Here is a 14,481-nt window from a genome sequence, read left to right on the forward strand (position 1 = left end):
AGCATTAGTTCTGTGTAACTTTTCTAATTTAGAGAAATAAAACATAGTAACTTTAGCGGGTTTAGCATACTTTATTTCACACAAAATATAACATAATTAAATAAAATAAACTCAAACGTTTTCGACACGTACGTGTGTCCTCATCAGGAATTAAATCTGCAATACATAAAATGAAAAATCGTAAGATAAATTTGACTATGCACTGTAACTGTAACGACACTCTGGACTGAAAGCACAAACTGAACAAATGATACGAGAATGATTGCGAGTAAATTATGCGGTGGGAAACAGATCACGTGAGGTGTAGACTACAGGCATTGGACAAAACAATTAGAACACACACAAAAGGAACGATGAGCCACAGGCGAATAACTGCCGGTTGAGAGATGGATTGTTACGTTTGATTCTTAAGGCTTCCATGATCTTAGTCTGAAAATCAGATCTGCCTCGAGAGATGATTTTAAATTGGTCGATCGAGACATTGTCAGTGCACGTTTCACAAGTGGCGATGTGCTCTTTAATTGCACTTTTAGTTGTTAGGTTTGGGTTTAAGTGCTCCCCGGCCCTTGTCAACAAATGTCTGGTTGACATACCAATGTATGTCTGGTTTGCGTCACGCAAACAACTAAATTTATACACAACATTTGAAGAAAGAGCAAAGGGGGTAGGCGACTTCAATTGAAAATATTGGTGCACTTTAAATGTTTTATACACAGGATGAATGTCACATGAAAATTTCTTTTTTATAAGTTTAGCTAGTTTTTTCGCAAAAATTGTTGAATCTTTTCCTAGGTAGGGTGTATTAATGAAATAACTAAAATCTACTTCTTCAGGCGTGTCTTTTGGTTCATCAGCCATGAAGGTGTTTAAGACTTTATTGAAAAAGTGAAAAGGATATCCATTTAAATAAAACATGTTTTTTAATTTCTTGATTTCTTTCTGAAACAACTGATCATCAGAACACACCAAACGAGCACGAGATAACAGACACAAGATTAAACCAGATTTCCATTTCCTAGGGCATAGAGCGTTATAATTTAAAAGCAAGCCAGTGTTGGTAGGTTTTTGCCAAATCCAGGTGTCAAAAGAATTGCCTTTAATTTCAATTTCAACATCTAAAAAAGCGATGGTATCATTGGATTTTTCAAGTGTAAATTTGATATTTTTATGTTGCGAATTTAAAAGGTTCAAAACTTTTGAGCACGATTCATCATCATCAAAAATGGCGAAAATATCATCAACATAACGTAAATACAGTTTGGGATAAAAATCACGATAAAATTCAAATATTTTGGTTTCGATGTGTGCCAAGAAAAGATTTTCTGATTTTCAGACTAAGATCATGGAAGCCTTAAGAATCAAACGTAACAATCCATCTCTCAACCGGCAGTTATTCGCCTGTGGCTCATCGTTCCTTTTGTGTGTGTTCTAATTGTTTTGTCCAATGCCTGTAGTTTACACCTCACGTGATCTGTTTCCCACCGCATAATTTACTCGCAATCATTCTCGTATCATTTGTTCAGTTTGTGCTTTCAGTCCAGAGTGTCGTTACAGTTACAGTGCATAGTCAAATTTATCTTACGATTTTTCATTTTATGTATTGCAGATTTAATTCCTGATGAGGACACACGTACGTGTCGAAAACGTTTGAGTTTATTTTATTTAATTATGTTATATTTTGTGTGAAATAAAGTATGCTAAACCCGCTAAAGTTACTATGTTTTATTTCTCTATGGTTCAACAAAGCAAACTCTCTACCAAAGCTTTTCTAATTTAGGTTGTTAAAGACATCGCGGAATTCAAAGACTTGCTGAAAAAATACAGAGCGAGATGGAAAGTTGTAAAGAAAATGGCAGATGATCAACTGAGTGAGGGAGCTGCCTATACGATGAAAAACATCAAAGAAATAGGTACCCGTGCTCCTGTACCAAATGAAGATTTCGCGTGACATGATAAGTCTATGTTCGTAGCTTCGTTTGTCTTTTCGTCGAAGATCTGGAAATGATAAGACTCAGAGCAGAGGCATTTACTTGAATAACTCAAGTTTTTTGTGAACAGCCATGGTCTTCAAAATATGGTACTTCTTGGTGTGTATGGTAAATATGGTACGCACATCGGGCCAAACAGTGGTCTTTCATCTCCTAACCTGCTAGTTAGCATTTGATTTAGGTCGTTGGAGGACTCAGTTTTGTTTGATAGACGAAAAAGATCATCATTAGAGCCTGTTCAAATATGTATGACCATGGCCACCTAAAGATACGGCCTGATTTGTCACATTTTGCATAAATTTCCAGGTTTTTCTAACTTTGGGCGAACGTTTAAATATATTTTTCTAAAAATTAGATTTTGACGCTTTCTTTATTCTTTTCCCCAGATGACACAATAGGTTTTAACATTCTCACATGTTGAAAAACAAAGAAAATTTGATTTCGAAGATTTTAGTCAGACTGTTAATTTTCAATAACAGTCTGATTTTGCGTTTTTCAACTTACTTTTTCTCATTTGCTACTGCTTCCCCAAGGCAACAAAAAAGTTTTATGTCATTAGGAAACCGCAAAAAGTAAAAACATCTCAAAAAATGTCAGTCAAGCACTAGCAGTAGCTGTAATCAAAATCTGCAAAATGTGACAAATCAGGCCGCATCTCCAGGTGGCCATGGTATGACTAATTTATGACGCTTGCCAGCATCACGATATTGCGCTTTGTAGATTAACAAAAAACGTTCTATTTGTTCTAAAAGTTAGATGAGTGACAAAAGAACAACTGAAAAATTTAATGAGTGTATTTCTAATTTTTGTGGTAATTGTTTTCTTTTTTTAAACGAAGGATATGTCCCCAAATCGGAGCTACTGTTTATTTTTTTTGTCCTTTTTGCTCCATTGCAGAAGGTGAAGACAAGCTGCTGGGAACGCATGGACTTCGTTTGCGAGTGTACGACAATGGCAATGACATGACATATCAAAATGTCCATCTCAACATGAGAGTCATCCAGAGGGGCACCAGAGACCGTGACTTGATCAGATCTAGGGTAGGTTTGTTTCTGTTGTAAAACATCCGCATCTCGACTTTAATTGATAGTGTAATTATATTCAACGATTGTGGAAAATGGTGAACAAGTTTCAGTCAGCTTGGTATTGTTCGTGGTTTTCTTGAAGTCGCTCGATTCTGTCGAACTTTACTCAGCAAACGTTAAATAGAAAATACCGTTTTTCGCATGTTCCCAACCAACAAAACCTTGTTATTTTATGTTGTTTCAACATCGCATTCTTATCACATAAATGCTGTTTAAAGATATAAACCCTTTTTATTTCCACTTTGCATTCAAGCAAGCACACTCGTTTTTGAAACAAATTTGTCCATTGGCTGAGTTGTTGAACAAGAGTGTGTGGAGCGTGAGATAACGCTTTTAATTGGCTTTGGCAGCTACATTACCCGTCTTTGTCTAATGACTCAGAATTTGTCTTCACTCTACAAATTTAGTTGCTTGAACGGCTATAGCGTCAAGTTACCATTGTGGTCCCATGTTTTGATATCTGACACTTTTCATTTTTGAGATTGTCGTGAAGGTTTTTAAAATTTCTTACCGTTTTGGTTTTAATTGAAACGTTTGAGTTTTTCAAATCTTTGTTTACAAACCTTTTGAATCATAACATTGTTTCTATGGGCCAGTTTGCGAAGTCTACGTCTCTTTAGTTTTTAATCTTACTTGCGTCTGTTGCTCAAAAAATCAAGTGTGTGATTTGATTAATACTTATCTTGATGTTTCATTTTGATTGCGTCATCATCGACATGTTTGAGGTTCCATTTCTCTACAGCATTTGTTTTGTTCATTATGTTAGTTATTTTTTTATTTATTGTTTTCAAACTAGCCCACGCTCAACTACATGATTGATTTTTGTGTTAACGATCAGCCATGGGATTATTTCGCTTGCAAGCTCTTAAACAACAATTGAATTTCTGGTAACTCATAGCCTACTTGTCGGTCGTGATATTTTCACTTGATGTTTACTCAGTTTTTGGAGGCTCTGACGGTCTGGCACAAACCTGTGGATCCGTCGGGACCAGCGCGCAGCTCTCTCGTGCGGAGGATCTTTAATCGTGATGGAGAAGAAATTTTTGATGTTTTAGAAATAAAAAATGAAGAGGAAGTGAGTGCTAATTTTGTTGTTGTGAAAAATAATCAAGCGTAAACAGTAAACACCTATCGATGTTGCTTCGATCCGTCTGTGTTCGATCCATTTGAGTTTTTAAGTTGCCGATGTTGTTTCGAATTTGTACGACACACACATTGGCGTACGCAGGATTTTCTCAAGGGGGGCATCGAAAAATTTTCGAATTGATACGAAAACCAATTGAAAAAACGCCCATTTACGAATAACAACCAGTAAGTCATATTATGTGTAAGATTAGCCTACCATAGTCATTAGTCAGCTTGCATTGACGATAATGTTTTAGTTTGTAGCAACTACTGTAGTTTACTCATTTGGATAGATTTTGTATTGAAAAGAAAAAAAATGTGATATAACACTCTTGACGTCTCATATAATGTTTTACGTCACAGACAACGTAGTTAGCTTGCTCAACGCAATGAATCACGCGTATTGAAGGCTCGTTCAGTGGCGTACGCAGGGTTTTCTTGCTGGGGGAGTGGAAGCGTTCGATATAATTTGACATTTTTTTATCAAGAGTATAGCCAAATGCTACTTAATAGTCTGATCCAGGTTTAAGGTAGACGAGGCTATCTGTTGGTGAAATATAAACTCTCACGATCTTTGCGTATGTCACTGTACTTTTGGATTAAATTGTTAGATATGTGAATATGAAAACATAACAATAGTTTGATTAACAAGCAACGTCTTCAGATTAAAGCACAAACCGAACCTCTCTGTGAAAGTTTAAATATCGGATGCAATTTATTATGGTACTTTAAACAAAAAATTATCGCACTCTGAACATATAGAAAGAAAACGAAGGCCTACCATACAGGGGTGTGTGAGAACCATCTGGCTCTCCCTTACTCCGAAATTCACTAGTGGGCCTGTAATTTTTAGTAAAGGTATCTAAAATGTTTTTCAAACCATAGTTTGTGAATTCAGATCAAACTGACTCCACAATCTATTGGGACTCCGTCTTTGACTACATGACAATGCAAAAGGGTTATGCAGTTTAACTAAAATAACTAAAAGATTTTCATCTTCATCATCATCATTTTCAGCCTGTGGTAGCCCACTGCTGAGCAAAGGCTTTCTCTTTTTCTTGCCAATCTATTCGATCGTGTGTTTCTATTATACCAATTGGTTGTTTAACATTTCACCGAAAGTAAATACTAGGGAAAAGAATGACGCGGCGTCTGTCTTGAAAAAGAAAAGTAAGCCTTTGGATTGAATGCAAAACAGTCTACTTCAACAAGGTAGTTACAAAAAATTTGGTGACGTGAAGTTTCCTTTCGTATACAAGCCCTCCTCCTAAAAAGTGTTTGAATTAAAAGTTCACCTCGAATGCAAAAGTATACGCTGGATAATCCCTGTCCACGCTTCTGGGTGCCATTATTGAACATCTTCGTCGTTTCACGAGCACTTAATTTTGGACAATAAGTCTCATGCTATCAACCGTTGAAAGACACTTTCTAAAAAGTGAGAGCGTAGTAATATTTTTTTAAACTCCATCAAAATAGCATAGATTTACTGGCTTCGCTGATTTAAAATAGTGATTCCAAATGATGATCAGCAATACAATAGCCTACCGATGGATGCATCCTAAGCTATAAAATGTCGAGTTTTTGTAGCAGTATTGTCACATTTTGTATTTAAGATTGCCGAAAAACGCTGCACCAACAAAACATGAATATGTGTGGGCCCCTAAACAGAAATTTGGTCCCACTAACCGGGGTTTTGGAAGCAGTAAATAGGGCCTTGCGTGACTTAAGCTATTGAATATCGAGCTTCTGTAGCAACTTTTTTTTCATTTCAAGCAGCTAAAAAAACATCAAACAAACTGAAACGAGTGGGTCACTAACCAGCTGTCTCCCCTCTGGAGCAGTTAATACGGCCCTGATACCCAAGACCACTCTTAACCTGTTTGCATTACACAATCACAACAACGCTAAAGAAAAAAAAAATCAACATTTTTGAAAGGGGGAGGACATGGGCCAATGCCCTCCCCCCCCCGCGTACGCCACTGGACATACACTTGTAAAGGCTAAACTGTAAAACTGAAGTATGGAAAAACTACGTTTTTTTATCTCTCTAAATGATAAAGCTCTTTTGGTTTTGCCAGTTGTTCTAGATTTATTGTTAATGACACTGTGATATTTTTCAATGAAATATGAAACTTAATTTTTTTTTTAAGTTGTGTTGGTTAAAGTCTTTGCTTGCTAGTTTACTCCATTTCTCACCATCTTCCAAAGTCTAAACAACCTCACTAGTTGCATTTTAAAATTGTCTTTTTGTAGATATGGCTGTCGTATGGAGAAAGCTTCAAGGTTTGTTTCCAGCCAGCACTCACCTTGCAAATGGATCGAGCAGCAGCCGTAATGGAAACTGAAGGAAGTGAAGAAACTTGTAAAGTGTACCGGGAAACACTCGAACATGCTGACCTTCCAAAGAGTTCCGATAGGTAACTGTTAACCGATCGCACATAATTTTGAAGAACGAATTTTTGCTGGAATATGTTTTTTTTTTTTTTTTTTTTTTTTTTTTTTTAGGCTATAATTATATGCTTGTTATGGATTGGCGAAATTAATTGACTACAAAACAGTTAGAAGATCTTGAATATAATGTAACCTCGAAATAAATGTTGGATAGGATGAGATCTATGTGGCAGCCAACCTAAGCCAGCTACAAATAAAGGTTGTTACTACTTTTGCCATTTTAGGTTTTCTCAGTGGGAGGCGACAGAGAGCTTCCCTCCTGCTTATCGATGTCCTTTGCTCAATAACCTGTCACCACCGGCGAGATATGAAGCAGAGGTAAGCGCTCGGCAAACAAAAATTGACTTTTGCATAATGCTTTTTATTTGGATTGTAGAATCTGTACAGTAGATTTTTGAAGTCTGTCGGTTTAAGACATGGCTCATGCGTATAAACAGGGTGACAAGGTGAACGAAAATAGTTGTATTCACTTTTAAAAATTATTGTTCTAACCAAATTAATATATTGTATGAATAATTGAATATAATTTTTCTGGAAGAAATCTTTTTTTTGTCCTTAATCCCACTGTGTGGGCCACTGCTGATTTTTCATTTCTACAATGATATTATGCCGCTTTTCTTGGAATATATTTCTACGCTTGCATATCCTCACTTGTGCAACTTCTACGTTTAAGGTCTTGCTCTTTTTCTTTCCCGGTGTCAAGAATTGCTGTAGCAACCTCCTAATCATCTTCTTTCTTTGAAACGTTCCCTTCCCATCGCTTACTCTGGAGGTTTTTCAAGTTCATCTGCTATGTCATGACGTCGTTGCTGATCTCATTTTTTCAAAAGAAAGGCGTAGTATCTTCATTTCAATCGCTTTCAAATTTTACCGTTCTTTTTACAAAGTATTTACTCTTTAGGCTAACAAATATTTTAAATTTTACATAAATGATGTTTATATTTTAAAACTTCAGAGATCTATTAAAGATCGTCCCCTTTTTACCACGGATCATTATCTTCATCACAAGAAGGACTCTTCTTTAGTTCTGAAACCAAGTGTTAAAATTGATCAGAAGATGGCGAAGAAGGAACTGTGGCCCAAAGAAGCTCAGGTTATTGAAATCACGCTTGCCTAAGTAATCCTCTTAATGACGCAACAACGAAATAAATTGTTTTTGTTTTGTAGCAGATACAGTGTGATTTATTCGAAAGTTTAAAGTTGATCGATTTTTCACATCTCTTTCTTTAATTTGTATCTGATTTTGAGAAGATATCGCAAAATATTTTATTCATAAGTAATCAAACTTCTCTTATATTTACAAACCTTCGTCCAAAACGCAGAATTTTTTTATTGAGATTGATTATGTGTTGATAATATCGGAGTTTGCTTTGTTTGTTCGTTTTACGCATTTTTCAAATTTTATTTTTTACATGTGCCAGCTGAAGATGTTATTCCTATAGCGAAATCGATTCTTAATAAATTACACTAAGATGTTAGATTGTTGTGCAAATGCCAGCATTTGATGAATGCAAAATAGCAGTTACTATCTTATTGAGATTGTTTTTAAATTATCATTTCTTATTTTTTATTCCAAAATAAAACTTCGTCACTGAAATGTTCATTACAAATCTTCCTTTGAATTCACTAACGATCCAAGAGGATGCGTAATATGACGAAAATAAAGATCATTTTTATGACTGTTATTGTGCGTACAATTTTACCAAAGTTGTTTTCACCTATTTTTGTATTGATCCAGACTTGGGTCTTCAATCAAAGTGGAAAAATATATTCTCGTGCGTTCCCAAGTCTGTCCCTGTCCATTAACTTTGACAATCCGATCACTGTGCGGTACAAAGATGGGACGACTGTTGGTGGATTCTCTGTTTCGGTTAAGAAGAAGTGAGTCGATCGTGTGTTGATCATAATTAAACTTTTAAGCACGAGAGCAGCTATACTGGAAGGTTTTCAAATAAATGAAGAAGATTTTTCAACATGGTTATTTTACTACCTTTTTTTCTTGTTCGGCACAAATATAAATAATATAGAATTATATGGCCTGTACAATTTTATAAACAGTAGCGCAAGCTATGTAGCCTATGCTGTACCGTATGTATTTATTTCGCAATAGACGTTTAATCAAATAGTCAACTTTTAGTTTGTTAGTAGCTCTTTTGTTTCCAAATTAGAAACACAAACGATGAGAAGTGGTGCTTTAGCACGGAAGGGAACATTTACGCGTTGCAAGGCGTTACTCAGCACGTTCTAACTTACCTTGATCCTGGACTTGTTCAAAAGGTCAAAGATCAAAGCGCGATCGCAGGTGACGAGTGACGAGTTTATGGTATGACGTAATTTGCGTCATGAATTAGTTGGGGTTTTTTTCTCAACCAACATCGCATATAGTAATTATAGTATACAGTACACTATACAATATACAGTAGACCTCCCCAATCCCCGGACTTTCTTTTGTTTTCATCTATATTGTGACTTTTCTGCATAGGTTTTCAATGCTGATTTCAAAAATATGCATACAAATTTTTTTCGATCAACGTCTGGGAAGTTATTCGCTGTTGCTTAGCAACAACTTTTCAAAAAAATTACAAAAATCCCCTTTAAAACCCCTTTACTTTTAACCTAGTATGCTGATATCTAGATTATCTGAAAGCATTTCTTCTGCTGAAGAATTAAAAAAAAAAATTATTAAAATTGGACAATCGGTATCAGAGCTATGACCGTTTAAGTACCCAGATTATGCAGTCACGCATGACTGATTTTTGTTAATTTATTGCCAAATGATACTAAAAAAATGGTGAAAGTTGCTGTCAAGGGGTTTTTGGGGGTAAGGAGTTCAAAAAATATATTAAAAAGTGTCTCAGAGCAACAGAAAAAAAGTTATTAAAAAATTGATACGAACAGTCATGCATAAATGATTTTGTCGCTGTCGCTTCATTCCTGCAACGAGATGTATTCCTTAGGCACCACAAACGTTAAATGCCTGGAGTCATATACAGTATAACATGGAACCGATCATCTCAATGTAGCTAACATCTGGGTACCCATTGCACTTGATGTTAAAATACACGCTTCATTGCTCGGAAAAAGCTCTGATCAAGTGCAAGATGGTCACGGTCCGCCACAATTTCAATAGCATCTCTCACCCAGCATAATGTAGTCTATGTATCTAAATCATGTGGCAAAAAATGGATTAAGTCAGCTGAACTTAACGATAACCTTCTGTAATGCATTTCAGGTTTCGCTATTGATCAGTTAGCATTTTCTACTTGTATCTTGTATGATTATATAACGTATTGTATACACTTCTACTGTCTAATATTCCATGTGTATTCATGTATCCATCATGGAGCTGAGGAAGAGTAAAATGAACAATGGTGGTTTGCTTGGTAATTTGCAGCCTTTAAAACATTTTAAGGAAGGACAATTTAGACCAACTACTGGAGATGTTTTTCAGAAATACATATATCATCTTCAATTAAATCCTCGTAACCACCAGAGTGGGAAGCTCGCAGCTTGGAATACAGCAGTATGTCTAGCAAAAGTATGGCAGCCTGCTTGCATTCCACTGATGACAAAACAAAATATCCAAAACAAAATTATTCGTTTGGTTGATGAATACAAGAAATACAAACATGCCAAAAAGGAATCTGCTGCCTTAATTAAATTTCGAGAAACACTGACAACACGATTTATGATATCTGCTAAGAATGCCAAAAATCTTATTAACAAAAACAAAACATTGCTACCAGAAGGTAAGGCAGAAGGTATACAGTTTCTTAAATTACTTGAAACAAACCAACCAGCATCTCTTGGACCTTTTGATAGAAAGAGGTTGAAATGCTTCAAGAATTATGCATTGAAGAATCGAATAAAGTATGATGTATGTTTGTTCCCAGTATGTTTAACAGCCCAATGATTTTTAAAGTAACATACGTATTAATTTTTGATACGGATGCATAAACAAGACATTTTTTACAGATAAATGCAGATTCTCAGCCATCTACCTCAGGACTTAATTTACTCTCCTCGTCATCTTCTGATATCATCTTCCCAATAAATTAAGTCGAATCTGCACTGAGAATCTGCATTTATCTGTAAAAAATGTCTTGTTTATGCATCCGTATCAAAAATTAATCGGAATGTTACTTTAAAAATCATTGGGCTGTTAAGCATACTGGGAACAAACATACATCATACTTTATTACCTTTATTCGATTCTTCAATGCATAATTCTTGAAGCATTTCAACCTCTTTCTATCAAGGGGTCCAAGAGATGCTGGTTGGTTTGTTTCAAGTAATTAAGAAACTGTATACCTTCTGCCTTACCTTCTGGTAGCAATGTTTTGTTTTTGTTAATAAGATTTTCGGCATTCTTAGCAGATATCATAAATCGTGTTGTCAGTGTTTCTCAAAATTTAATTAAGGCAGCAGATTCCTTTTTGGCATGTTTGTATTTCTTGTATTCATCAACCAAACGAATAATTTTGTTTTGGATATTTTGTTTTGTCATCAGTGGAATGCAAGCAGGCTGCCATACTTTTGCTAGACATACTGCTGTATCCCAAGCTGCGAGCTTCCCACTCTGGTGGTTACGAGGATTTAATTGAAGATGATATATGTATTTCTGAAAAACATCTCCAGTAGTTGGTCTAAATTGTCCTTCCTTAAAATGTTTTAAAGGCTGCAAATTACCAAGCAAACCACCATTGTTCATTTTACTCTTCCTCAGCTCCATGATGGATACATGAATACACATGGAATATTAGACAGTAGAAGTGTATACAATACGTTATATAATCATACAAGATACAAGTAGAAAATGCTAACTGATCAATAGCGAAACCTGAAATGCATTACAGAAGGTTATCGTTAAGTTCAGCTGACTTAATCCATTTTTTGCCACATGATTTAGATACATAGACTACATTATGCTGGGTGAGAGATGCTATTGAAATTGTGGCGGACCGTGACCATCTTGCACTTGATCAGAGCTTTTTCCGAGCAATGAAGCGTGTATTTTAACATCAAGTGCAATGGGTACCCAGATGTTAGCTACATTGAGATGATCGGTTCCATGTTATACTGTATATGACTCCAGGCATTTAACGTTTGTGGTGCCTAAGGAATACATCTCGTTGTAGGAATGAAGCGACAGCGACAAAATCATTCATGCATGACTGTTCGTATCAATTTTTTAATAACTTTTTTTCTGTTGCTCTGAGACACTTTTTAATATATTTTTTGAACTCCTTACCCCCAAAAACCCCTTGAAAGCAACTTTTACCATTTTTCTAGTATCATTTGGCAATAAATTAACAAAAATCAGTCATGCGTGACTGCATAATCTGGGTACTTAAACGGTCATAACTCTGGTACCGATTGTCCAATTTTAATAATTTTTTTTTTTAATTCTTCAGCAGAAGAAATGCTTTCAGATAATCTAGATATCAGCATACTAGGTTAAAAGTAAAGGGGTTTTAAAGGGGATTTTTGTAATTTTTTTGAAAAGTTGTTGCTAAGCAACAGCGAATAACTTCCCAGACGTTGATCGAAAAAAATTTGTATGCATATTTTTGAAATCAGCATTGAAAACCCATGCAGAAAAGTCACAATATAGATGAAAACAAAAGAAAGTCCGGGGATTGGGGAGGTCTAATATACAGTCAATGTCATAGTGACAATTGTCTATTCAAATTTCTTAGTTTATTTAAAAAACTGTGTTTGCATTTTGAAATGTCAATGCTTGTGTGATGTTGATCTGTATATGATACGTTTCCTGTGATGTTGATACGGTTGATCTGTGATGTTGATACGGTTCCTATGATCCCTTACTTCATTTCGTATTTGAAGGACGTTTAGTCTCAGTTCGAAAGTTATAGAAGAGGCCGTGATTAAAAAACATTTAAAAGATGTTTCATTAAATTCTCTACTTTGCGGCTTTGTACGAAAGGGGTTTTGTACAGCCTTGAAATATTTCTCTTAATTCTGAAGGGTTCTTTCTTGATAGGGAAATCGTGTATTATTTATTTAATCGTCTTTCACTGTTACAGATCAAAACGAAATGTCTGCTTCACAACTAACCCCGGCTGCTCAGTTTGACCCTAATCAAGTAAGTGCGACCACAATTGAAGACTCCTTTACCATACTGTAATGAAAGTTCGTGATAAAGAAGATTGCATTTCTTGTTGCTTCAATCAAATAAGTTTTAAATGATATGAAGCAATTTTTAAGAGTTAAGTTTACACCTATCGCTGTAAAACATTGCATTTTGTTGTCTTCAATAAAACTATGTTTGATTTTGTTTTCAGTCTGTAGCGACATTAGCTGTTTTGGATAAGTTCAAAGGTCAAAGTTCAATTTCATCCAATCAAAGATGGGCGATCAAGCAAGAAAGTCTCACCAATCCTTGTCAATGGAAGCACACCAAGGCAAGTTTTTTTGATATAATTTGATCTTGAGAAACTAACCGCTTCCCTATTCTTCAAGGTATTTTTTGAATTAAGGTCCACTTTGATGAAGGATGTGTTTTAAGTTCAGTTTGTTTTTATTTCTGACCACCATCACAACGAAAAACAATATCTGCCAAACATTGCAGAAGCAGACGTCTAGAAAACGGCAGAAGCGACAAAACGCGGACGTTATAACGTGCATGATATCAAAGCAGGACAATCAGTTTAAAATATAGCACGGTCTCAACACCTTTGGCACGGTCGTCACATTTGAATCTACTGATTTTTTGCTTTTATTCTTCAGGTTACCAATCCAGAATGGAGAAAACTCGCATATTCTTGGCCAGTGTTGCCCGATGGCAACTGGAATACCAAGCATAAATGGCCAATGGAGGGCTCCTTGTTACCCAACGCTCCTTCCCCCACTAGTGGACGCACTAATCCCGATGAGAGCACGCCAAGGATTCGTGTACTGAAGAATGGAGAGCAAAACAGCAATCTGTAGTTGATGTTTGGCTATTTTTTAAACTGAACTACGTCGTTATTTATCAGTTGTTACACAATATTTTTATACTCACTATGTTTTTGTGTTTGGCAACTAACGCTGTGGAGTAGAATACATTTTGGTTGGAGTCAGACCACAATAAACAGTCATTTCGTCAATACCACGAAAACTTTCTAAGTTACCTGGATCGGTAATTTATAGGGTAAAGAGTTCATACGCTCATGAACGTCAACAACCCTTCATTAAAATAAAAAATAACATGTTTCTGCGTGGGCAGAGCGTATTTTATAGCATTAAAACTTGACTTTTTCTATCCTGAAATTATTTAATTCACGACAACCTTCGATCTACCAAGGAGAATTACTCGGTAGGCTACAAGAACTACCTCCTGTTCGTACCGTATGAATAACTTTTCATCTATCTACTTAGCCTAATAATCAAATTGCATGACAAATGAAATTTCGCTTCGAGATATTTTTGTTCTACACACGCTGTGTCAGAATTGGCGGACTTGACGCTTTTTGCGGTTTTTGTGTATTTCGTTTCGAAAACGATTGTAATCGATATTCTTCACTTAGAAATTTATGTTAAAACAAAGTCAAAAGAATTCACGACGAAACGAAACGTCTTTGTTTTAAACGGAGCTGCATAAAAAGTGTTCCTCATAATTAAGCAAAGTCTTTAACATTGCCTACAGTATCTCTAATAACTTCTTGTATGGATTTGCCTACACATGGAACACATTTACCAATAGGCATACAATTATTGTAATTAGATAGCATTAAAGCAATGTGCTGCCATGTACTTGTACTGAACAAAAATTTTTTGTACTTACTAAAATACATAGGCTACCTTTCATAGGCCCTTGCGTGTTAAAAGAT

At 35.7% G+C, this 14,481-nt stretch overlaps 1 protein-coding gene across 1 annotated transcript in view; it reads left to right on the plus strand.

Annotated features, from left to right (window-relative positions):
• Positions 1-14,481, plus strand: part of LOC145776702 (doublecortin domain-containing protein 1-like) — a 42,528-nt gene that overhangs the window by 11,337 nt on the left and 16,710 nt on the right. Inside the window, exons 12-22 of the mRNA XM_082587935.1 lie at positions 1,778-1,910; positions 2,886-3,028; positions 4,014-4,148; positions 6,452-6,615; positions 6,874-6,967; positions 7,605-7,742; positions 8,388-8,530; positions 8,818-8,951; positions 12,697-12,755; positions 12,955-13,074; positions 13,400-13,596. Of these exons, the coding sequence (XP_082444061.1) occupies positions 1,778-1,910; positions 2,886-3,028; positions 4,014-4,148; positions 6,452-6,615; positions 6,874-6,967; positions 7,605-7,742; positions 8,388-8,530; positions 8,818-8,951; positions 12,697-12,755; positions 12,955-13,074; positions 13,400-13,596 (1,460 nt within the window). The remainder of the gene's footprint in view (positions 1-1,777; positions 1,911-2,885; positions 3,029-4,013; positions 4,149-6,451; positions 6,616-6,873; positions 6,968-7,604; positions 7,743-8,387; positions 8,531-8,817; positions 8,952-12,696; positions 12,756-12,954; positions 13,075-13,399; positions 13,597-14,481) is intronic.

The sequence above is a fragment of the Aplidium turbinatum genome, chromosome 1 (assembly GCF_918807975.1).
Source record: "Aplidium turbinatum chromosome 1, kaAplTurb1.1, whole genome shotgun sequence".
NCBI classification, from domain to species: domain Eukaryota; kingdom Metazoa; phylum Chordata; class Ascidiacea; order Aplousobranchia; family Polyclinidae; genus Aplidium; species Aplidium turbinatum.